General features: G+C 36.8%; 1 protein-coding gene across 5 annotated transcripts in view; it reads right to left on the minus strand.

The window, feature by feature from the left end:
- CNTLN (centlein) overlaps positions 1-27,119 on the minus strand; it is a 352,381-nt gene that overhangs the window by 64,659 nt on the left and 260,603 nt on the right. For all 5 annotated transcript variants that reach the window (XM_019965900.2, XM_070794501.1, XM_070794502.1 and 2 more), the window contains 2 exons: positions 12,946-13,036; positions 12,639-12,862 (listed from right to left, as the gene is read on the minus strand). In XM_019965900.2, coding sequence (XP_019821459.2) covers positions 12,639-12,862; positions 12,946-13,036 — 315 coding nt within the window. The remainder of the gene's footprint in view (positions 1-12,638; positions 12,863-12,945; positions 13,037-27,119) is intronic.

Below are 27,119 nucleotides of genomic sequence, written 5' to 3' on the forward strand. Positions count from 1 at the left end.
CCAGCTAGAGATTCTGGGAACTCTCAAATCTTTTCTGGACATGTGACTTCTCCCAATGCATGTGTGTAGATTTCTAATATAAAGGATCTTTTTGCAGGAGCTGATAAATTCTTGCTCCCTCTGCTGTCTGTCTTCTGTACTGAGGTCCTTAGAAATAGCAGCATGCCACCTAGCTCTTTTTTGTTCTCAGCAGCACCCAGGGATGTACCTAGAGTATGCCCAATATTATCAGTGTCCCAAACTAGGCTAAATACATACTCGTCCCTCAGGCAGCTACTAAAAAGCCAGAACCCTGGACACACACTGCATTCTTGTCTCTGAGGGAGAAGAAACCAAGCTATATCACCTTCCATCTGCTGTGACATGGCTCCTCTGGAACAGCAGGATGCCATCCAGCTTCTTTAGGTTCTTCAGTGACCCCCAGGTATCTACACTATGGCAGGTCCCATCAGTGCTCTAAGACAGGTGAGAAAGAAGTCAGTCCCTCAGACAGGCTTAAGGTCCAATATATTCTTTCCCTCCATGAGGAGAAGCTGGGAACGGGGAGTTTCTCCCAGATCACAAGGTGGTGTGCCAAAGTGAAGGACTATATCAAAACAGTGCTACAGATTTCCCAAGCAACTTCAGTGCACCTGGCTATGCACTTGTCAGGGGTGCAGGTGCCTCTGGGCTGGTTTCTGGATTTCTCACAAAAGGAACCGGTCTGAGTATTGTTGAAAAGATCTGGTGCTTCCTATTCTGCCATCTTGTTGATGTCACCCTAGATTCTGCAAATTTAACATATTTTCTTCCCTTCTTTGTTATAATGGTAAATTACATGGATAAATTTTCTAATTAAACTTTAAATTTCTAGGATTTCCTGGCTTATTCATGATTTTTTAAAAATATATTCTTTGATTAAATTTACCAAGGGTTTGGAAATCAGTGCTATAACTATGTTTATATTAATTTCCGTTTCTAACATTTTTTTTATCTTATATTGTCAAAGTTATGTTACCCTCATAAAATGAGGAGGCATTTGCTTCTACTTTTTTCTGCTCTTTGGAAAACTGTGTGCCTGGTAAAACTTAGATATGAAACTCAAATCTCAATCTCACCTAAGCATTCATAATATAGTATTACTTTATTAACAACTTTATTAAGGTATACTTGACATTCCATAAAATTCACTCATTCGTTAAATATATGGTTGAATGACTTTTAGTATGTTTATGGACTTGTGCAACTGTCACCACAGAGTAATTTTAGAACATTTCCATCATCCATACCAGAAAGAAACCGCATGCCCATTCACAGACACTTCCTTCCTATCCCAAGGCCTGTACAATCACTAATCTAAATTCTATCTCTATACATGTTGCCTTTTCTGGACATCTCATAAATGAAATATTACTGTATGTGGCCTTTGTAAGTACTTCTTCTATTTAACATGTTTTCAAAGTTCATCTCACGTTGCAGCACACGTTATCACTTCATTACATTCATTGCTGGGCGATGATCCACTGGATTGTTGTTGTTCAGCTGCTCAGTTGTGTCTGATTCTTTTAGACCCCCATGGACTGCATGCAGCATGCTAGGCTTCCCTGTCCTTCACCATCTCCGGAATTTGCTCAAATTCATGCCCATTGAGTCGGTGATGCTATCTAAATATCTCACCCTCTGCTGCCCTCTTCTTCTTTTGCCTTCAATTTTCCCCAGCATCAGGGTCTTAACCGACAAATCAGCTCTTTGCATCAGGTGGTTAAAGTATTGGAGCTTCAGCATCAGTCCTCCCAATGACTATTCAGGGTTGGTTTCCTCTAGGATTGACTGGTTTGATCTTTATGAAGTCCAAGAGACTCTCAAGAATCTTCTTTAAAGGTATTACATTTCCAACTGAGTACCACTCGGCCCATATTCTATGTTATGCTATGTGTTACTTCACTATCATTTCTTTTTTTTTTTTCTTTTTCTTTTTTTTACTATCATTTAATCTGAAGTATTTTCTCAGTTTTCACTTTACCTTTTTCTTTGTCCCTTAATTATTCAGAAATGTCTCTGTAAGTTTGCATCAGAATTTTTAAACTTGACTTTTTAAATTGATTATTTTTATCTTGTGTTAGACAACATTTTTAATACGATATCAAGTTTATGAAAATTGTCGAGAGCTGTGTTGTGGCCTAGTTATGTGATCATTTTTGGTAAAGGCTTTTTATTGTTTTCTTCAAATAGTGTATATCCTTAACGACTTTTTGTCAGCTTTTTCTTAAAAGTGCTGAATTATCAATTTTTACATTACTTATTTTGAAGTAAGTTTGTACTTTCATTAGCTTTCTGATCCTAATAGGAAAACTCATTGAAATAACTAAAATACATGCACATTTATTTATATCCTTCAATAATTCTTTTCTCATTTCTCAGTTCACATGGACTCATCCTAATCAGCAGAATTTGACACAAGTGGTTGTACATGTCTCAAAATACTTTTATCACTTGGCTTCCTGGATACATCTTTCTCTTGGTCTTCTTTCTATTTAACTGGTCTCTCCTCTCTTGGATTTTCCTCATCTACCCAAACTCTAAGGGTTGAAAGGCTCAGGGTACCTCTTCTCTTCTTTAATCTACTTTTATTCCCTGCTGCTGCTGCTAAGTCACTTCAGTTGTGTCCAACTCTGTGTGACCCCATAGACGGCAGCCCACCAGGCTCCCCCGTCCCTGGGATTCTCCAGGCAAGAACACTGGAGTGGGTTGCCAGTTCCTTCTCCAATGCATGAAAGTGTAAAGTGAAAGTGAAGTTGCTCAGTCGTGTCCGACCCTTAGCGACCCCATGGACTGCAGCCTACCAGGCTCCTCCATCCATGGGATTTTCCAGGCGAGGGTACGGGAGTGGGTTGTCATTGCCTTCTCCGAATATAATTTAAATACTCCTAACTCTAAAATTCATACCTCTAGCCCAGGCCTCCCCTCTAAATTTTACACTCAGTTATCCTACTGCTTGCTTGCTGTTTTCATTTCAGTGACAAATTACACTTGGTTACAATGGTAAGCTGCCAATGACTTTTAGCCCCTAGGGTTTTACATTTATTTTTTGACAAATTCTGGTGTGCATTTATAAGAATATGTTATATTTTATCCAACTCTGTTGGTATGCTTTCACATAAGGTTATAAAACTCCCCATGTGAGGATAGCATGCAGCTAGGCTTGAAAACCACAGATATATCAGATTACTCACTACTCTCAACAAAGTATTTTTTCATTTTGATGCTTTTCCAAGCTTTCCTTCTTCTAATGATTTTGTTCCACACACGGATCTTCAAAATCAAACCAAACTTTATGTCTAAGCCCAAATGCCACCTCTTTTAAAGGCCTTATTAAAAAATGACCTCAGTGAAAAACCAGTTTGTCTTTGTCCACTACACGTCCATGGTATACCTTACGTACAAGCTATATATATAACAGTTCCCCTGTATAGTAGTCCACATGTCTAATTTCCCTACTGTATCTTGTACAGGGGGAAAGAACCATGTTTAATTTATTCCTGAATATCACATTATTGGAGAGTCTTACATGTAGTAGGAGCATTAAGCTAAACTGAATTATAACAAATACAAACACACATATCTATCCATGTGCAAGCCAATATATTAGGCATTTAAAACCAAACTCTAAAATATATGGATATTTAAAAATCATAATAATCTCACAGTGAGAAAAATGTTATATTTTGTCACTTCCAGGTATGGTGATATTTTAAAGAGAGATACCTAAAAGTATATTGATGCAAAGTGAAAAAACTACTAGGCATATAAGTAAGACTGTGTAATATATTATAACACTGATTCATTATTAACAGAGAATACATTCACAACTCATGTTTTCAGGTCACATTTTCTTAATATTGTCTGTGGTAAGATCACAAGTAAATCTGAAAATGGTATAAGAAGTATGATTTTACAGTACATTGTGTTCTGAGTGATAATAATAGTTCCTAACAAAGTCTAATATAAGGCACAGACATTCTGTTAACAAATATCACTTGGTTCATCTAGAAGATAGGACGTAGGAATAAGACAGTCACGTCCAATTCCACATGGATTCTCAGCTCAGATCCTGGTTTTTGCACAGTTCACCTTGCGAACATGATCCGAGTGACATTTCACAAATTCCTGGATAAATGTTGCTACACTCTGCTAGGAGAGAGACAGGCTATGTCATGCACAGATCAATAATAGCACTGTGTTTCATCAGCCTCAAAATCAAAAGTGCTTCATCTGGCAAAAGCCATGGCCCTAGAGAATCTGACATATATAAACTGAATACCCTACAAGGAATGTTTACTACACAAGCTATTGGGGTAAGATAAAAGAAAACTCTAGAGATTAACAATGAAGTACAATAAGAGAGCACTAGCTTTCTACTTCGTTATTACTACAGGCGTGAGCACAGATCACAAAAATGGAAATGAGGCTATTTAAAATTCTACAATTCCTTACAGAAAAAAAATGGGTCCAAGTACAGTAAACACCTTCAATCTTTCAAATAAAGGTTATGTAAATAAATATAAACCAAAGACAAATATAAGTTTACGATACAATAGGAATTGTATGAATCTATACAGATGAAAATGTTTTATGGAAGTTGACAAAATGCAAAATTACAGGGTTTGCTGAAAGACTCTTCAGCCTTAGTAGTAATTATGCTCAATGTTTATATGCTAAATTAACCTAAAAACCCAAGATATTTGTTGAATGGGTTATGCTCTGTTGCTTTTAATGGCAGATTCTGATATTTGGCAAAAGTTCTGTATATAGTTTGATTAACTAATTTAAGATTAATTGGTTAATGTAACTGGACAAGAGACAAAGCAAACTTGAAAACTCAAATCCTAAAATGACCTTGCTTTGTTTAAGATGGATGTTACCAAAAAAGTTTCTGAGGACAAAATCTGCTGTTGTGGAATTTAGTTGTAACTCATTCAGAGGGCAGGGGAATCAATAATTCAATATTTGAATATATAATTGAATATAATATTTGAATCAATAATTCTATATATCAATAATTGATATCAGTAATTCTAGATATCAGAGAAGATAACAGCAGTGTATACTTACGACACATATATTGAAAGTGCATCTTTATGGCATGTCTGTTCAAAGTGCAGACTTACGACGTGTATGTTCAAAGTGCAGACTTATGATGTGAATGCTGAAAGGACATACTTATAACACTTTTTTTTTGAGTTGTGGGCTTGCTTAGGTGCACTCCAATTGGGGAGTTAAGGCAGAGGCAGATCAAAGCCTCTTAGACAGCAATGGTCTAGGGTAAAACGTCTTGTTTTTCAGACCATATTTTGTAAAGAATCTCTTCTCTAAGTTTCAGAAATACTGTCATACCTCCTTCTATGAACTCAAAACTCAGTGGGTTAGTTAGTAGTATTGTTAATATAGATAAATAACCTTTTGGGGAAACTAAAAGGAGTTTACTCTTCCTTTAGAAAACATATAGAGCCAATGTACAAATAAAGATTCAGAAAATTAAATGCCTATATTTACTCAAGTGTGTGAAAGTTGCTCAGTCATGTCCGACTCTTTGTGACAACATGGACTATATGGTCCATGTAATTTTCCAGGGATTTTCCCATCCCAGGGATTGAACCCAGGTCTCCCACATTGCAGGTGGATTCTTTACCAGCAGAACCACAAGGGAAGCCCAAGAATACTGAAGTGGGTAGCCTATCCCTTCTCCAGCAGATCTTCCCGACCCAGGAATCAAACTAGTGTCTCCTGCATTGCAGGCAGATTCTTTACCAACTGAGCTATCTGGGAAGCCCCATATAGTTACTCAAAAGGCAACATAAATAAGCAAACTGGACCTTGCAGGATTTGGGACAAACAGGAAATGGTTCACCTCATTCTCCTTGGAAGCACCAGGCCACTAACATTATTAACTCTCATACCAAAACCATACCTTCCAACACTTTCATGACACTAAATTATTTACTAATTGGTTTTGTTACCTTTTAAGTAAGCTCCTTCAATGTCATCAATCCCTTCACTTCCTCAGTGTGAATAAACACTCAATTTTGACTGATGTGTAGCTATTCTTCCATTTCTAATTCTCAAACTGATTCTCTAGCTCTTAATCACAAAAGCCTATAGGATACTTTCATTTATATGACAAATTATTACCTCAAACTTCACTGATTACAACAGAATTCTTCTTTTATTTCATTTAAACTTAGAAAAGGAAAAAGGCTTTGGAAAATGTTGTATGAGGGAACTAGTCCGTGAACCAGTCTTTGGAGTGACTTCCTGGATATAAAATGATGTAAAGAAAACAGGAAGATTCTTGAAGTAGAAAGCAATTTTTAAATCTTGGTTAAAAATATGCATTATCATCTCAGTGTCTTGGGAATAACTGTTCAATAAGGCAACCTTTATCCTTTTACTGAGAATGTACTATGCCCTCAATTATTCAAAATGCTGTGAAAATTATCAAGAAAAGTATATGTGTTTTCTGCCCTTGATGATTTAATTAGCTGTTAGATGCAATAGAACTAACAAATGTTAAACTTTAAAACTATTAATACAATTATATAAAGTTTAAAAATAAAATAAAATTTAAAAAAAAACAGAAAAAAAAGAAAAAAGAAAAAAATAAAACTATTAAGTGCAGAATTGTATAAAAATTCAGTTTAGAAAAATAGAAAGATTATGAAGTTAGGATCAAGAGATACATGTAGGTCATAACTTAAAGCTATGAACTTTAGGCTGATCTTAAGCAATTTGTTTCAATTCTTTAAGCCTTAATTGCATTATATATAAAATGATAATATCTTCCTTACAAGGTTGAAAAAGAGAGTCCATAAAAAATAATTAAATGTTTAGAAAGTAGGCCTAATAGTCATTGAATAAACACTAGCTGGTGTGTGTTGGGGAAGGCAGTACAGCATAAGGCTTAAGAGCACAGCTTCTGGAATCAGGCTGCCTGGGCTCGAACCCCAGTTCTGCCACTTATGAGTTCTATTACCTTGGGCATGTTATTCCCTCTGCCTCACTTTCCCTATCCGTACAATAAAATCAGACATAGTATCTATCTCACTAAGGCATCATTTATGTTAATGAGTTAATACAAACAAAGTGCGTGGAAGAGTACCTAGCATATTAGTACACAAAAAGCATCAGCTAATATTACCTGTACTTCCATTATTATTGAAAACATATAAAATAAGATTTGAAAGAATACATGCATTCAGCATAGACTGTGAGTGTTTTATAGGACAGGGGATACTCTCAGGGGCTTGTGTCAGGAAACAGAGGACTAAAACAATAGCATATATCAGGTAAAATCTTGAAGATTTTGCTGACTTGTTTGGTCTTCAAATGGAAATCAATTGCAGGTTCCTGAAGATACATGATAAAATTCAAATTCTAGCAAAATTATTCTGGCAGTAATACATGGAAAGAAATAAAAAGACTAGAGAAGCCAGCCAGGAGAATATATCAGTACTCAAGGAAAAATAAATAACTGGTGTCACTAGAAATAGAAATTAAGAGGGATGAACAATAGAATTTGGTTGTTGATTTAGAGGTCAAAAAATAAAGAGTCAAAGGTGGTTCTGCAGCAATATTTTGGGAGAGGATTGTTTGGGAAGATTTGTTCTTTATTATTATTATTATTTTTGGTACATGGTGAGTTAGTGGTGACAGAAAATCAAAAGAAAATATCTTCTATAGTGAAACAGAACACATAAAAGGACATGTAGTTTTAAGCGTCACCTACAAAGGAATAACAGGATTGGCTGAGATAGGAAATTCTGCTAATCTTAGTGGTATTAACTACTAAGAGTTAACAGTTGAAAGAGAAGTGTATTGTAAAAATATTAGTAATACAGACTAGAGTAGGAATGACTCTTGGAAACAGTCATTGGAGAAATTTAAAGTAGACATATAAAACTGGTATCTTGATGAGAGGCAATAATTTATTTTACATTAGGTATGTTTAAGTGCTATAGAATGAGACTACAGAATAATGATTAAATAAGTACTGATGCAGATAATTTCAAATGTTTTTCAGACAGATGTCAATTTAAATACAATATATTAAGTTTTCTGTGTGTTTACATTGTCTGGCTGTGGAAATCACAGAAGCTGAATCACTGAAGTTGAAAATTTTTGTAAAATATTAAACTTCTATTCCAATGCAACTAATAAAAATATTAAAATTCTACTTCTTAAATGTAAGTATATGTGAGTTCAAAACTTTGAGATCACATTATTATGTCTTAAATTTAATTCTACTGTACTTTAAAGGGGCAAAATGTAAAATCAATATCTTAAAATTTCCTAAAAATCTGTGTAGGATAATTAGAGTACTCTGTAGTAAAAATATAAGGTTCAGGTATCAGACCTACTACTGACACCATGAGTCTTGGATAAGTCACTCACATATAGTTTCTGTTTCTTTCTATATAAAAATAGAATAATAATTCCTATCTGAATTAAATCAAGGAGATTTCAGGTATATCAATTTTTAAAACTATATGAAAATGCTCTAAAAATTCTAAATGCCTTAAAATGTTATGATATTTTAGGTGCCTTAAATTTAATGTGATATGAAATATAAATATACACTAATATGTACAAAATGAAAGAGGGGATATAACCACAGAGACTTGGACTTTAAATTAACAAAAGAATAATACAAAGAAATCTATGCCCACAAATTTGATAACCTAGAAGAAACGGACCAATTCCTTAAGAGATATAATTTGCCAAAACTCACAAGAAGATGTGGGCAATCTGAATGTGTGTGCATGTGTGCTCAGTTGTATCTGATTCTTTGTAATCCCATGGACTATAGCCTGCCAGGCTCCTCTGTCTACGGAATTTTCCAGCCAGGAATACTGGAATGGGTTGTCATTTCCTAACCCAGGGGATCTTTCCAACCCACAAATTGAACTTGCATCTCTTATGTCTCCTGCACTGGCAGGCAGATTATTTACCAGTGTGCCTCCTGGGAAGCCCAGAAAATCTGAACAGGCCTGCTACTGCTACTGCTAAGTCACTTCAGTCGTGTCCGACTCTGTGCAACCCCATAGACAGCAGCCCACCAGGCTCCTTCGTCCCTGGGATTCTCCAGGCAAGAACACTGGAGTGGGTTGCCATTTCCTTCTCCAATGCATGAAAGTGAAAAGGGAAAGGGAAGTCGCTCAGTCATGTCCAACTCTTAGCGACCCCATGGACTACAGCCCACCAGGCTCCTCCGTCCATGGGATTTTCCTGGCAAGAGTACTGGAGTGGGTTGCCATTGCCTTCTCCATGAACAGGCCTATGTTTATTTAAAAAATAGGATAAACAATTAATAACCTCTAAAATAAAAAGTATCAAGTCCAGATAGGGTCACTATTTAATTTTTACTAAACTTGTAAGGAAGAAATAATGCTATTCTCTGCAATCTCTTTAAGAGGATAGAAGCAGAGAAAATACTTCCTAATTCTTTGATTCAGAATTACAGACCAATACCTCTCATGCACTCAATATGCCAGCAAATTTGGAAAACTAAGCAGTGGCCACAGGACTGGAAAAGGTCAGTTTTCATTCCAATCCCAAAGAAAGGAAATGCCAAAGAATGCTCAAATGACCACACAATTGCACTCATCTCATGCTAGTAAAGTAATGCTCAAAATTCTCCAAGCCAGGATTCAGCAATACGTGAACCGTGAACTTCCTGTTGTTCAAGCTGGTTTTAGAAAAGGCAGAGGAACCAGAGATCAAATTGCCAACATCCGCTGGATCATGGAAAAAGCAATAGAGTTCCAGAAAAATATCTATTTCTGCTTTATTGACTATGCCAAAGCCTTTGACTGTGTGGATCACAATAAACTGTGGAAGATACTGAAAGAGACGGGAATACCAGACCACCTGACCTGCCTCTTGAGAAATTTGTATGCAGGTCAGGAAGCAATAGTTAGAACTGGACATGGAACAACAGACTGGTTCCAAATAGGAAAAGGAGTAGGTCAAGGTTGTATATTGTCACCCTGCTAATTTACCTTATATGCAGAGTACATCATGAGAAATGCTGGGCTGGAGGAAGCACAAGCTGGAATCAAGATTGCCGGGAGAAATATCAATAACCTCAGATATGCAGATGACACCATCCTTATGGCAGAAAGTGAAGAGGAACTAAAAAGCCTCTTGATGAAGGTAAAAGAGGAGAGTGAAAAAGTTGGCTTAAAACTCAGCATTCAGAAAATGAAGATTATGGCATCTGGTCCCATCACATCATGGCAAATAGATGGGGAAACAGTGGAAACATTGACTGACTTTATTTTGGGGGGCTCCAAAATCACTGCAGATGGTGACTGCAGCCATGAAACTAAAAGATGCTTACTCCTTGGAAGAAAAGCTATGACCAACCTAGACACCATATTAGAAAGCAGAGACATTGCCAACAAAGGTCCGTCTAGTCAAAGCTATGGTTTTTCCAGTAGTCATGTATGGATGTGAGAGTTGGACTATAAAGAAAGCTAAGCGCAGAAGAATTGATGCTTTTGAACTGTGATGTTGGAGAAGACTCTTGAGAGTCCCTTGCACTGCAAGAAGATCCAACCAGTCCATCCTAAAAGAAATCAGTCCTAAATATTCATTGGAATGACTGATGCTAAAGCTGAAACTCTAATACTTTGGCCGCCTGATGTGAAGAACTGACTCATTTGAAAAGAACCTGATGCTGGCAAAGACTGAAGGCCAGAGAAGAAGGGGAAGACAGAGGATGAGATGGTTGGATGGCATCATTGACTCAATGGACATGAGTCTGAGTAAAGTCCAGGAGTTAGCGATGGACAGGGAGGCTTGGCTTACTGCAGTCCCAGGGGCCACAAAGAGTCAGACACATCTGAGTGTCTGAACTGAAATGAACTGATACACACTCCTATTTCAGAGCAGCACTATTCACAATAGCCAAGACATGGAAATAACCTACATGTCCATTAACTTGAGGAGTAAAGAAGATATATCTATATATCTTCTTTACTCCTCAAGTTATATATATATATATATATAAGGTTCCCAGGTGGCTAAGTGGTAAAGAATCAGCCTGCCAATGCAGGAGCCACAGGAAAAGCAGGTTCGATCTCTAGGGCAGGAAGATCCCCTGGAGGAGGAAACGGCAACCCACTGTAGTACTCTTGACTGGAAAATTCCATGGACAGAGGAGCCTGGTGGGCTACAGTTCATGGGGTCGCAGAATCAGACACAACTGAGCAACTGAACACACACACACACACACACACACACGCTTGCGTGTGCAATGGAATATTACTCAGTCATTAAAAAGAATGAAACAATGCTATTTGCGGCAACATGGCTGAACCTAGAGCTTATCATACTAAATGAAGTTAGTTAGAAAGAGAAAGTCATACACCATATAATATGGTGTATGACTTTCACTTATATGCGAAACCTAAAATATGACACACAAAAACATATCTATGAAACAAAACAGACTCACAGACACATACATCAGACTTGTGGTTGCTAAAGGGTAGAGGGGTAGAGGAGGGAAAGATTGGGAGTTTTGGAATAGAAAATACAAACTATTATGTACAGGATGAATAAACAAGGTTCTACTGCATAGCACAAGGAACTATATTCAATAGCTTGTGATAAGCCATAATGGAAAAGAATATGAAAAAATATACATATGTATAATTCAGTCTCTTTGTTGTACAGCAGAAATTAACACAACACTGTTAATGTAAATACTTTAATAAAATTTTTTAAGAAAAGAATGGAGACTTAAGGAATAACCTTTTCTTTTTCATTTGTCTTAAGATTAAACTATGATAACCAACAGTAAGTATGCTGCTGCTGCTGCTAAGTCGCTTCAGTCATGTCCGACTCTGTGCAACCCCATAGACGGCAGCCCACCAGGCTCCCCCATCCCTGGGATTCTCCAGGCAAGAACACTAGAGTGGGTTGCTATTTCCTTCTCCAATGCATGAAGGTGAAAAGTTAAAGTGAAGTCGCTCAGTTGTGTCCGACTCTTAGCGACCCCATGGACTTCAGCCTACGAGGCTCCTCCATCCATGGGATTTTCCAGGCAAGAGTACTGGAGTGGGGTGCCATTGCCTTCTCCGAACAGTAGGTATAACGTGTCTAATAAGTTAAAGAAAACTCGACTCACCTGAGTAAAAGCATATATGTTACAGAAACACATTAATATAGATATTTGCCTTAAAGGTTCACATTTTATACAAGTATTTGCAAAGAACTAGGGCAATTACTAGTTAATACTGTGACTTATAGTAATAAATGGGAAGTTTTAGAATGGGCAAATGGATAAGCTAAATGAATAGTTGAAGTCTACCTTAAAAATCTAAGATACAACAGAATAAATATATTAAAAGGCTAAAATAAAGAAAAAATCTATGTGGAAAAGGAATTCTAGTAATGTGTCAAAAGATTTGGAGTTCTCCTTAATAAGACCTTATTTAAGAAATCTAGATATTAAACACTACACCAGTTTAGCAGTACCTAGGAATTTTTAAACTCATAGGCATGTCTAACACAAATATAAACTTCAAAACAAATGTAAAACAAAATACCCATGTTTATAATACAGTCTACTATAATTTATTTTGAAGTTCCCTTACCTTTATTGTCTGTCTGCTTGTTTGAAATCGTTGATCAGACACTTGCTGCTGATGCAGGAGCTTTTCGTTGACTTCTTTATATTCTTTAACAGCCAGTTCTGCTGCTTTTTTGGCATTCAAAAGCACACTGTTTTGCTGTTGCAAGGATATAATCCGTTCTCGTAATAAAGTAACATTACTATTTGATTTCTGGGCAGTTATATTTTTCCACTTTTCTCTGTTAACTATATAAAAATAAGGTTTTTAATAATTTTTTAAAAATCTTGTTAAGTTAAAAACACATTGTTAATTTCATATATATTCTTACCTCTGGTAGGACCTGCTGTATGTGAAGTCTTTTGAATACTGCTATTCTTCTTTTGAAGAGCTGATTTTTTGGCATTCTTGTGAAAATAATTCTAAATTTGAAAGTTCCATAAAAATTAGATTATAACTGATGATAATTTCAAGTGAACCAACAAAATATATATTATTTATTTACTTAGAAAGGTATGTATTTATGCATAGTAAAACAAATCTGGACAATAAAAATCTATAACTGATGTCAAGAACTCATAAATGAACATAACAGTGCACTAAAGTTGACCTAGAAGGCAGAAGATAAAAGTACAAAAATCACACAAAAGTAGTAATTTAACCTAAAGGACAGTTTAAACAGTTAGGATTAAAACAGTAGAAGCATCAAAAATAAAATAACAATATTTTATAACATTCTTTGGGAATCTAGCTCCTTTTCTAAAATACTGTTCTCTGTTGTAGAGTTATAAGTAATTCCAGCAAATGAAGTTAAAATAATGGTGATGATAATAATGTGATTCTCCTTGAAGCTGTATGTTTTCCTCATGACATTGCAATACACTGAGGCTAAATAAAATGAAACCATTTTGACTTTGTTCCAAACTGTTTCACCAGTCTATAAAAGCTTTCCCAAAACAAAAATTTAAATAGGAATGTGTTTCAAAATATTACAAATCCTGGTGGGGGGGGCGGGCAGTCCTAAGATGACAGAGGAATAGGACAAGGAGATCATTTTCTCCCCCACAAATTCATCAAAAGAACATTTGAATGCTGAGTAAATTCCACAAAACAACTTCTGAATGCCAGCAGAGCACATCAGGCACCCAGAAAAGCAGCCCATTGTCTTCGAAAGGAGGTAGGAAAAAATATAAAGATAAAAAGAGAGACTAATGAGGTAGGGACGGAGCTCCGTCCTGGGAAGAGAGTCTTAAAAAAGAGAGAAGTTTCCAAATACCAGGAAACACTCTCACTGGCGAATCTGTGGCGAGCTTTGGAACCTCAGAAGGCAACATAACCGGGAGGAAAAATAAATAAATAATTAAAACCCACAGATTACGTGCCCAACGGTAACTCCACCAGCGGAGAAGCAGCGTAGATGCCTGCACCCACCACTAGCAAGCGGGGGCTGGGCCGGGAGGCACAGGCCGCATTGGTTAGTGTAAGGACCGGGCCTGAATGCCCCAAGGGCAATCTGAGGGAACTAACTAGGGATAGCAAACCAGACTGTGGGATAGCTACCGGAGAAAAGCCCTAACCTAAGACACTGTCAGGCCCGCTCACAGAACAAAGGACTGAGCAGAGCTAGCCCGGCCCATCCCCCTGTCTGGTGACAGGCAGGCGAGGGCAGCCAGAGCCGGAAGGGGGCAATCACGGCCCCAGAGAGGCATTATCTACCAAATTGCAAGCAGGCTTCATTGCTAACCAAGACTTCTTGGGATGCTGGACAGTCAACATCCGCCTGAGAAGGTGTGCCGGTTGTACACCCAGAAAACCGAGCAGCAGGGATGGGGAAGGTGATAAATCGCAGCGAACACGCTCGCCAAACACCTCATCACCTGAGCTGCTCAGACCTGGGAAGGGCACAAAACGCAGGCACAACTGAGTCTGCACCTCTGAGGACTACCCGAGTGCCTGAACCTGAGCGGCTTAGACCTGGGAGGTGCATACAACCCAAGGCTGGCCTCGGACAGTTCCCGGCAGAGCAACCTAGAGCCTAAGCAGTGTAGACAGGAACAGCACACACGCTACGAGTGGGGGCAAACCCAGTGTGGCCAAGACACTGCGAGCACACGCCAGTGTTATTTGTTTGCAGCGTCCCTCTCTTCCCCACAGCAAGACTGAACAACTGAGCCTAAAAAAGTGGCCACCACCGCCCCCTTTTGTCAGGGTGGAAATCAGACACTGAAGAGACCAGCAAACAGAAGGAGCTAAAACAGAGGGATCCTCCTTGGAAGTGACAGGTGCAATTGATTAAAACCCTGCAGTTAGTACCGACTACATAGGAAGGGGCCTACAGATCTTGAGAAAGATAAATCGGATCAAGGAACTATCCGAAAATGAACTGACCCCACACTGCCCACAACAACACCAGAGAAAGTCCTAGATATATTTTTACTATTTTTACTATCATTCTTTAATTAAAAAAAATTTTTTTTATTTTTAAGTCCTCTATTTCTCCTTGAATTTTCATTTTTATAACCTATTACTTTGCAAAAAAAAATGAGACCCTACTTTTTAAAGCAAACTTCGTATATATATTTTATAATTCTTGTGACTTTTTTTTCTTTTTTCTTTATCTTGTATTTTTGAAAATCCAACCTCTACTCTAGATTTTTAATCTTTGCTTTTTGGTATGGGTTGAATGCCCCAACCAAAAGAAAAGACTGGCTGAAAAGATACAAAAACAAGACCCCTATATATGTTGTCTACAAGAGACCACCTCAAAACAAGGGACACATACAAACTGAAAGTGAAGGGCTGGAAAAAGATATTCCATGCAAATAGAGACCAAAAGAAAGCAGGAGTAGCAATACTCGTATCAGATAAAATAGATTTAAAACAAAGGCTGTGAAAAGAGACAAAGAAGGACACTACATAGCAATCAAAGGATCAATCCAAGAAGAAGATATAACAATTATAAATATATATGCACCCAACATAGGAGCACCGCAATATGTAAGACAAATGCTAACAAGTATGAAAGGGGAAATTAACAATTACACAATAATAGTGGGAGACTTTAATACCCCACTCACACTATTGGATAGATCAACGAAACAGAAAATTAACAAGGAAACACAAACTTTAAATGATACAATGGACCAGTTAGACCTAATTGATATCTATAGGACATTTCACCCCAAAACAATGAATTTCACCTTTTTCTCAAGTGCACACGGAACCTTCTCCAGGATAGATCACATCCTGGGCCATAAAGCTAGCCTTAGTAAATTCAAAAAAATTGAAATCATTCCAAACATCTTTTCTGACCACAATGTAGTAAGATTAAATCTCAATTACAGGAGAAAAACTATTAAAAATTCCAACATACGGAGGCTGAACAACACGCTGCTGAATAACCAACAAATCACAGAAGAAATCAAAAAAGAAATCAAAATATGCATAGAAACGAATGAAAATGAAAACACAACAACCAAAACCTGTGGGAGACTGTAATAGCAGGGCTAAGGGGAAGGTTCATAGCAACACAGGCACACCTCAAGAAACAAGAAAAAAGTCAAATAAATACCCTAACTCTACATCTAAAGCAACTAGAAAAGGAAGAAATGAAGAACCCCACGGTTAGTAGAAGGAAAGAAATCTTAAAAATTAGGGCAGAAATATATGCAAAAGAAACAAAGGAGACCATAGCAAAAATCAACAAAGCCAAAAGCTGCTTCTTTGAGAGAATAAATAAAATTGACAAATCATTAGCCAGACTCATCAAGAAACAAAAGGAGAAAAATCAAATCAATAAAATTAGAAGTGAAAATGGAGAGATCACAACAGACAACACAGAAATACAAAGGATCATAAGAGACTACTATCAGCAACTATATGTCAATAAAATGGACAACTTGGAAGAAATGGACAAATTCTTAGAAAAGTACAATTTTCTAAAACTGAACCAGGAAGATATAGAAAATCTTAACAGACCCAGCACAGAAACTGAAACTGTAATCAGAAATCTTCCAGCAAACAAAAGCCCAGGTCCAGCTGGCTTCACAGCTGAATTCTACCAAAAATTTAGAGAAGAGCTAACAACTATCCTACTCAAACTCTTCGAGAAAATTGCAGAGGAAGGTAAACTTCCAAACTCATTCTATGAGGCCACCATCACCCTAATACCAAAACCTGACAAAGATGCCACAAAAAAAGAAAACTATACGCCAATATCACTGATGAACATAGATGCAAAAATCCTTTTGAGGATTGTTTTAAGGATTGTTTTAAGGATTGTTTTAAGGATTGTTTAAGAATCCAACAACACATTAAAAAGATCATATACCATGACCAAGTGGGCTTTATCCCAGGGATGCAAGGATTCTTCAATATCCACAAATTAATCAGTGTAATACACCACATTAACAAATTTAAAAATAAAAGCCATAAGATTATCTCAATAGATGCAGAGAAAGCCTTTGACAAAATTCAACATCCATTTATGATAAAAACTCTCCAGAAAGCAGGAATAGAAGGAACATATCTCAACATAATAAAAGCCATATATGATAAACCCACAGCAAACATTATCCTCAATGGTTAAAAATTGAAAGCATTTCCCCTAAAGTCAGGAACAAGACAAGGGTGCCCACTTTCACCACTACTATTCAACATAGTTTTGGAAGTTTTGGCCACAGCAATCAGAGCAGGAAAAAAATAAATAAAAGGAATCCAGATTGGAAAAGAAGAAGTAACACTCTCACTGTTTGCAGATGACATGATCCTCTACATAGAAAACCCTAAAGACTCCACCAGGAAATTACTAGAGCTAATCAATGAATAGAGTAAAGTTGCAGGATATAAAATCAACACACAGAAATCCCTTGCATTCCTATACACTAATGATGAGAAAATAGAGAAATTAAGGAAACAATTCCATTCACCATTGCAGCGAAAAGAATAAAATACTTAGGAATATATCTACCTAAAGAAACTAAAGACCTATATATAGAAAACTATAAAACACTGGTGAAAGAAATCAAAGAGGACACTAATAGATAGAGAAATATACCATGTTCATGGATTGGAAGAATCAATATAGTGAAAATGAGTATACTACCCAAAGCAATCTATAGATTCAATGCAATCCCTATTAAGCTACCAACGGTATTTTTCACAGAACTAGAACAAATAATTTCACAATTTGTATGGAAATACAAAAAGCCTTGAATTTGAGAAAGAAGAATGGAACTGGAGGAATCAACCTGCCTGACTTCAGGCTCTACTACAAAGCCACAGTCATCAAGACAGTATGGTCCTGGCACAAGACAGAAATACAGATCAATGGAATAAGAAATAAAGCCCAGAGATAAATCCATGCACCTATGGACACCTTATCTTTGACAAAGGAGGCAAGAATATACAATGGAGAAAAGACAATCTCTTTAACAAGTGGTTCTGGGAAAACTGGTCAACCACTTGTAAAAGAATGAAACTAGAACACTTTCTAACACCATACACAAAAATAAACTCAAAATGGATTAAAGATCTAAATGTAAGACCAGAAACTATAAAACTCCTAGAGGAGAACATAGGCAAAAACACTCTCTGACATAAATCACAGCAGGATCCTCTATGAATATTAGAGGATATTAGAAGATTCCCACCTCCCAGAATATTCTAAATAAAAGCAAAAATAAACAAACAAATGGGACCTAATTAAAATTAAAAGCTTTTGCACAACAAAGGAAACTCTAAGCAAGGTGAAAAGACAGTCTTCAGAATGGGAGAAAAAATAGCAAATGAAGCAACTGACAAAGGATTAATCTCAAAAATATACAAGCAACTCCTGCAGCTCAATTCCAGAAAAATTAACGACCCAATCAAAAAATGGGCCAAAAAACTAAATAGACATTTCTCCAAAGAAGACATACAGATGGCTAACACATGAAAAAATGCTCAACATCACTCATTATCACAGAAATGCAAATCAAAACCACATGAGGTACCATTTCATGCCAGTCAGAATGGCTGCGATCCAAAAGTCTACAAGCAATAAATGCTGGAGAGGGTGTGGAGAAAAGGGAACCCTCTTACACTGTTGGTGGGAATGCAAACTAGTACAGCCACTATGGAGAACAGTGTGGAGATTCCTTAAAAAACTGGAAATAGAAGTGCCATATGATCCAGCAATCCCACTGCTGGGCATACACACTGAGGAAACCAGAATTGAAAGAGACACGTGTACCCCAATGTTCATCGCAGCACTGTTTATAATAGCCAGGGCATGGAAGCAACCTAGATGTCCATCAGCAGATGAATGGATAAGAAAGCTGTGGTACATATACACAATGGAGTATTACTCAGCCATTAAAAAGAATACATTTGAATCAGTTCTAATGAGGTGGATGAAACTGGAGCCTATTATACAGAGTGAAGTAAGCCAGAAAGAAAAACACCAATACAGTATACTAATGCATATATATATGGAGTTTAGAAATATGGTAACAATAACCCTGTATGTGAGACAGCAAAAGAGACACAGATGTATAGAACAGTCTTTTGGACTCTGTGGGAGAGGGTGAGGGTGGGATGATATAGGAGAATGGCATTGAAACATGTATAGTATCATATGTGAAACGAATCGCCAGTCCAGGTTTGATGCATGATACAGGATGCTCAGGGCTGGTGCACTAGGATGACCCAGAGGGATGGTATGGGGAGGGAGGTGGGAGGGTGGGTCAGGATGGGGAACATGTGTACACACATGGCAGATTCATGTTGATGTATGGCAAAACCAATACAATATTGTAAAGTAATTAGCCTCAAATTAAAATAAATTAATTTATATTAAAAAATATTACAAATCCTAACAATAAAATATATCGTCTTAAGAATTTATTGCCAGGGAACAGGAACAATATCAATCTAGAAAATTATATCTTTAAATAAAAGAACCTTTTTCAAAAAATCCAATTCAATTGAAGGAAAGTAAAAATTTAACTGATTGTTATTCTGACATTGAGCCATATCTTTTATATTGACAGACATATACGTTATATTAAATTATATATGGGCTTCCTTTGTGGCTCAGTGGTAAAGAACCCACCTACCAATATATAAACCATGTCCTTAAAGTAAAAAAACTGATTTATTAACACAAATACCATAGACTCCTAAGATGGGAACTTCCTTTAAAATAAATACTTTCCTATAAATGAAACATGTTTCATTTCTCAAGGTATTTTTATTTTTCATTTTTATTTACTTGATTTTAAATTAATTAATCAATTCTTTAATCATTAAGACTCAATTAATATTATGTGCTGGTCATGTACTGACTACTGTAAAAAGATCCAAATCAGAACTACCAAATTACCAATATTAGTTACCATGTATGTGAGCTAAGTTGCTCACTAAATAGTGTCCCACTCTTGCAACCCCATAGACTATAGCCTACCAGACTCCTCTGTCCATGAGATTTTCCAGGCAAGAATACTGGAGTGTGTTGCCATTTCGTTCTCCAATTAGTTACCTTCAGATAAGATCAGATCAGATCAGTCGCTCAGTCATGTCCGAATTTTTGCAACCCCATGAATTGCAGCACACCAGGCCTCCCTGTCCATCACCAACTCCCGGAGTTCACTCAGACTCACGTCCATCGAGTCAGTGATGCCATCCAACCATCTCATCCCCTGTCGTCCCCTTCTCCTCTTGCCCCCAATCCCTCCCAGCATCAGAGTCTTTTCCAATGAGTCAACTCTTCGCATGAAGTGGCCAAAGTACTGGAGTTTCAGCTTTAGCATCATTCCTTCCAAAGAAATCCCAGGGCTGATCTCCTTCAGAATGGACTGGTTGGATCTCCTTGCAGTCCAAGGGACTCTCAAGAGTCTTCTCCAACACCACAGTTCAAAAGCATCAATTCTTCAGTGCTCAGCCTTCTTCACAGTCCAACTCTCACATCCATACATGACCACTGGAAAAACCATAGCCTTGACTAGACGAACCTTTGTTGGCAAAGTAATGTCTCTGCTTTTGAATATGCTATCTAAGTTGGTCATAACTTTCCTTCCAAGGAGTAAGCGTCTTTTAATTTCATGGCTACAGTCACCATCTGTGGTGATTTTGGAGCCCAGAAAAATAAAGTCTGACACTGTTTCCACTGTTTCCCCATCTATTTCCCATGGAGTGATGGGATCGGATGCCATGATCTTTGTTTTCTGAATGTTGAGCTTTAAGCCAACTTTTTCACTCTCCACTTTCACTTTCATCAAGAGGCTTTTGAGTTCCTCTTCGCTTTCTGCCATAAGGGTGGTGTCATCTGCATATCTGAGGTTATTGATATTTCTCCCGGCAATCTTGATTCCAGCTTGTGTTTCTTCCAGTCCAGCGTTTCTCATGATGTACTCTGCATATAAGGTAAATAAACAGGGTGACAATATACAGCCTTGACGAACTCCTTTTCCTATTTGGAACCAGTCTGTTGTTCCATGTCCAGTTCTAACTATTGCTTCCTGACCTGCATACAAATTTCTCAAGAGGCAGATCAGGTGGTCTGGTATTCCCACCTCTTTCAGAATTTTCTACAGTTTATTGTGATCCACACAGTCAAAGGCTTTGGCATAGTCAATAAAGCAGAAATAGATGTTTTTCTGGAATTCTCTTGCTTTTCCCATGATCCAGTGGTTGGTATCAAATTAACTGGACCTAAAATTAAAAAGAGGCTTCCATTTCCAGTGTTACTACTCATGAGAAATCCAGAAATATACTTTGAAGTAAGCACATTTAAATCATGTTTTAAATGTGAGAAAGTGTTACGGTAAATTCTGAGGCCAAAAATAAAGTAAAGCAAGAATTCAGAGGGATTTCCCCGGTGGACCAGTTGTTAGGATTCTGGGCTTTCACTGCTGGGGACCCGGGTTTGATCCCTAGTTGGGAAACTAAGATCCCACAAGTCTTGCGTTGCAGCCCAAACAAACAAATTCAGAGACAAGCAATAAGCAAAGTGGCCAGCAAAATATAAGCCAACTGATAATCCTTTTTGATCTTTCAGTTCAGTCGTTCAGTTGTGTCTGACTCTGCGTCCCCAGCAGGACAGGCTTCCCTGACATCACCAACTCCTGGAACTTACTCAAACTCATGTCCATCGAGTCAGTGATTCCATCCAACCATTTCATTCTCTGTCATCCCCTTCTCCTCCCATCTTCAATCTTTCCCAGCATCAGGGTCTTTCAAATGAGTCAGTTCTTCGCATCAGGTGGCCAAAGTATTGGAGTTTCAGCTTCAGCATCAGTCCTTCCAATGAACACTGGGGCCTGATTTCTTTTAGGATGGACTGGTTGGATCTTCTTGCAGTCCAAGGGACTCTCAAGAGTCTTCTCCAACACCACAGTTCTAAAGCATCAATTTTTCAGTGCTCAGCTTTCTTTACAGTCCAACTCTCACATCCATACATAACTACTGGAAAAACCATAGCTTTGACTACACGGACTTTTACTGGCAAAGTAATGTCTCTGCTTTTTAATATGCTGTCTAGGTTGGTCATAGCTTTTCTTCCAAGGAGTAAGCGTCTTTTAATTTCATGGCTGCAGTCACCATCTGCAGTGATTTTGGAGCCCCCAAAAATAAAGTCAGCCACTGTTTCCACTGTTTCCCCATCTATTTGCCATGAAGTGATGGGACTGGATACCATGATCTTCATTTTCTGAATGTTGAGCTCTAAGCCAACTTTTTCACTCTCCTCTTTCACTTCCATCAAAAAGGCTCTTTAGTTATTCTTTGCTTTCTGCCATAAGGGTGGTGTCATCTGCATATCTGAGGTTATTGATATTTCTCCCAGCAATCTTGATTCCAGCTTGTGCTTCATTGAGCCCAGCGTTTCTCATGATGTACTCTGCATATAAGTTAAATAAGCAGGGTGACAATAACAGCCTTGACATACTCCTTTCCCAATCTGGAACCAGTCTGTTATTCCATGTTCATTTCTAACTGTTGCTTCTTGATCTGCATACAGATCTTTAAACTCATTTAAATAGCAACACAGGATGTAGGAGGAAAGGCAAGTCTAGGCTCCAACTCTAGATGAGAAATCTGAGGTCACAATGCTAGGGCACTGCATATAGCAAAAGCCTGTATATCTTCTTTATTCTTGAGTAGTATTCTATAGTATGGATTAACCATTCAGCTATTGAAGAAAATTTTTTTGTTGCAGTTTGTAGCTATTAAAAAAAAGCTGTTATCACCACTCATGTACAGATGTAACTGGGATAAACATAAATTTAATTTCTATGAGATAAATGTCCAAGAGTAAGATGGCTGGGTTGTATGGGAAGCATAAACTTTCTTTAAAAGAAACTACCAACTGCTTCCAAGAATGCTGTACCACTTTATATTCACAGTACTATATGAGAGATATACTAGTACTATATGAGCGATCCAATTTCTCTGCATCATTGTCAGCATTCGGTATTTTTTAATTTTAGCTGTTCTAATAGATGTGTATCTTATCAGGGTTTCAATCTCTATTTCCCTAATGGTTAATGATGTTGAACATCTTTATATGTGCTTATTTGCTATCCATTTATTCGTTTCTGTGAAATGTCTGTTCATGTCTTTTGCCTCTTTTCTAATTGAATTATTTTTCTACTGTTGAGCCTCAACAAAAATCCTTATATATTCAAGATATCAGTGTTTTTTCAAATACATGGTTTTATAAATACTTCCTTCTGGTCTGTATCATGGTGTTTTTTTTAACCCCCTTCATAGGGTCTTTCACAAAGGCAAAGTTCTTAATTTTGATGCAGTTTAATCTACTGGTGTTTTCTTTTAAGGACCATGTTTTTGATAACATGTCTAAAAACTCTTCAGCAAGTTCTAAGTTTAAACACTCTAAGATTTTCTCTTATGGTTTCTTCTTAAAGTTTTACCTTTTCATCACTATCTGTGATTTATTTCAAGTTAATTTTTGTATAAAGTGTGGGGTTTAGGTTCATTTTTTTTTTTTTTTTTTTTTGCCTAGGGATCTCCAATTTTTCCAGTACTACTTGTCTCCTCTACTGAACTGTTTTACACCTTTTTCAAAAATCAGTTATTTTTCATACTTGTAAATCCATTTCTAGGTTCTCTATTTCATTATGTAAGTGTTAAACCTTTCTTCCCCTCCTGGGGGATGCTTGGTATCACCAGTCTTGACATTAAATTGAGTGGTGGGCACTGATGACATCCTTTGTGGTGGGAACACAAAGCTGTTATTTTTTTGTTAAAATTTCCATTTGGTTCTATTTTATATCTTCTATTTCTTTGATGAGAATTTCTACTTCATTCTTGAGATGTTCTTGTTTTTCATTGTTTCAAGCCTGTTTGTAAATGCTTCTTGAAGCATTTTTAATGATAGCTACTTTAAACTACTATCATATAGTTTGAATGGCTGTGTCAGCTTGCTGTTAGCTTCTCTTGCTATCTTTTTTTCATACACGTTGAGGTGTTTCTGGTTGCTAGGTGTGATGAATGATTTTGAATTACATTCTGGACATTTTAGGTGGTGTATTCCTCAGTACTTCCCAGCTGGGGATGGAGGTCCAGTCTCTGATGATATCCTGGTTGGTAAGGGGCACCTCATTATCACTGGGGGTGAAAGCTTGGGCTCCCCAAAGACCTCTGCTGATACCACCTTGGTTGGGAACTGGAGCATGATCTTGTTTCTGTTCCTCACTTGGCCTCTCTTGACATAGTGGAGAGGGTATGGGAGGCTTTATAGATATGGGAGGTTATGAAAGTCCCCATCTCTGCACTTGACCTCTGAAATTGAGAGAAACCTCTGCTAGGAAAGGAAAGGGCCATCTGTTCATTGCTGGATACAGATGGATGTCCAACTCCCTGTGTGACCTCTAATGGCATAAAGGGAAGAGTCATTACCAATGGCTCTTCAATGGGTCCTAAAAGGAGGAGAAGGCATGCCTTCTTACAGCTAGGTGAGATACAAGTGTGTGTTCCTCACTAGGTCTTTACTGGTTGAGGGTAGAGGTAGGGTTGCAGTTTTTTCCATGGTGTTTGGCTAGGGTAGGGCAGTTATTATGTAAAAGTTTTCTGTTTTACTGGGCTGTCCATTTTCTGGTTCTTTGACTAGAGAGAACCGGGTTTTATAGGGGGCTTCTATCATCTGACCAACTGGCCTTTCCAAGTTGCAGATTTCTTCAGCATCCAGGCCAGGATATATGAGGCAAAATGAAAACCCAGAGACCTCACTAACCAGGTTGTTCCTCCAATTCTGAGATCCCTACTTGGTGTGTCTCCTCTCTACTTTTCAGAATCTTCTCATTGTTTTATTATTAATTTATATTGATAGAGTCCCTATCAAAATCCCAAAGGTTTGTTTGTGAGAAGCTGATTCCAAAGAACAAAGGACCAAGAATACTGAAGGGACTCTTGAACGAAAACAAGATGGGAGACTTGTTCTATTATCAATTAAGACTACTATAAAATAACAATGACAAGACAGTATGATATAGATGAATATAGTGATGGAACAGAAGAAAAAGTCTAGTTACATACCCACATGTATATGCACACCTGATTTACAACAAAGGTGGTGCTACTGCACAGAGTGGGGGAAAGTGTAAAACTTAATCCCTATCATTCATCATATGTAAAAATCAATGTCAGACATAGAGGTCAAAATCAAAACAGTAAATCAGACAATACAGAAAAAGGCAACAAGGTAGTATAAAAATACTGAAGTCAAAGTAGGTAAAAAATTTATAGAGAGCATAAAACAGTATTATTCATACAGGAAAAATTATTAAATTTGACCACATTAGAATTATGATGTTTTATTCCCCAAAAGATTCCACTAAAAAGAGTGAAAGGGCACAGGATGGCATAGGGCAGAATATAGGATCAACAGAAGACTCATATGTAGTATACATAAGAACTCCAGATGAATAAGGAAAAGACAGACAATTCATTTGTAAAGCGGGAAGCACTTAAGGAAGCAATTCACTGAAGAACTCCAAATGAATAATAATTATAAGAAGTAGTATTCAACACCTTATTAGTAATCATAGAACATAAACTCACAATAATATACCTCAATATACAAACAAAAGTGGCTGAGATAAGAAGGACTAACATAACACATGTTGATAAGAAGCAGTAAAAATGTTCATATACTGCTAGGGGATGCAACAAATTGGTACAACACTTTGGAAAACAGTATCATCTAAGATCTTAGAAACACAGAATCTATGGTGCAGTAATCCTACCCCCAGGCATTTCATTGTAGAAATGCCCATACTTGTGTTTACAAGAATATTCATTGTAACATCATTTACAAGAAATCCAAACTGAAGCAACCCAAAATTCAATAGTAGAATGGGTATATAAACTGTGATATATTCCGATAGTGAAATAATATACAACAATAAAAATGAACATATCCCCCATAATACTGAACAAAAAGGCCAGAGACAAAATAAAATATAGATTCCATAAAGTTCAAAAACAGGCAAAATTAACCATAATGTTAGGAGAGATAAAACAATAAAGAAAAGAAGGGGAGTGACTAAAATTAAGATAATGGTTACCTTGGAAGTAAGTGAGAAGTTCTAATATTTGCCAAATACAATTGGTACAATTTGACCAACTATAATTTTCTGACTCCCAACAATGTACATAGATCTATTCAAAGTAGTTTATACTACATTCTCTTATTTTATGAATAGAATTATGAGTTTCTTTTATTTATAAATTCATTAAGCTGTACACAATCAACTTCAGTTACACAAAAATTCCAACCAAATAATGTATAGCAAAATAGATTTCTTTAAAAACTATTTATCAACGAACCACTCAATCAGCAGGTACTTAGCATATAGTTTTTCATCTAAACTTTATTATGGTAGTAACTAAGATATACTTTAGTCATTCTTGAGTTTTTTGCTCCAAAGTTCTGTCAAGATCTCAAAAAATAAACAGCTTTAGACAAGGTTTTTAAAGAACCTTGCAGGTTAATTCAAGCTAATCTTTTTTAAAAAACAAAATAAAATTATCTTTTCTCAGTTTTTCACTGATCTATGCCAAATAGTAAATCTTTAGTGACATGATATATCAGTAATAAGAATTACTGAATAAGCTGTCTTGGAACATTAATATTTTAAGACTTAAAATATATTGGGGAATAAAATACATTAGCATGCAATAAGAAATAAATCAGAAAAATAAAATAAATACATTGGGCAGCATGTATTTATTTGTACATGTATATACATTACCTAATGTATTTATATTAGGTAGAAATTAGAAATTCAAAGATTTAGTCAGACTAAATTTGTTATTATGAAAGCTAATATAAAAACAGAAGTTTCTTCTCTTTGTATATTTTATGTACCTGAAAATAGTAATGAACTTATTATCACATTTATTTCTGGCTGAGATACTTTTAAGATTTATATTTAGGAAAATTATATCTACTTACATTTTTATCTATGCAAAAGATTTTTAACAAATTAGTACTTGAAAATTATT

Source organism: Bos indicus, chromosome 8 (genome assembly GCF_029378745.1).
Source record: "Bos indicus isolate NIAB-ARS_2022 breed Sahiwal x Tharparkar chromosome 8, NIAB-ARS_B.indTharparkar_mat_pri_1.0, whole genome shotgun sequence".
Classification (NCBI taxonomy): Eukaryota; Metazoa; Chordata; class Mammalia; order Artiodactyla; family Bovidae; genus Bos; species Bos indicus.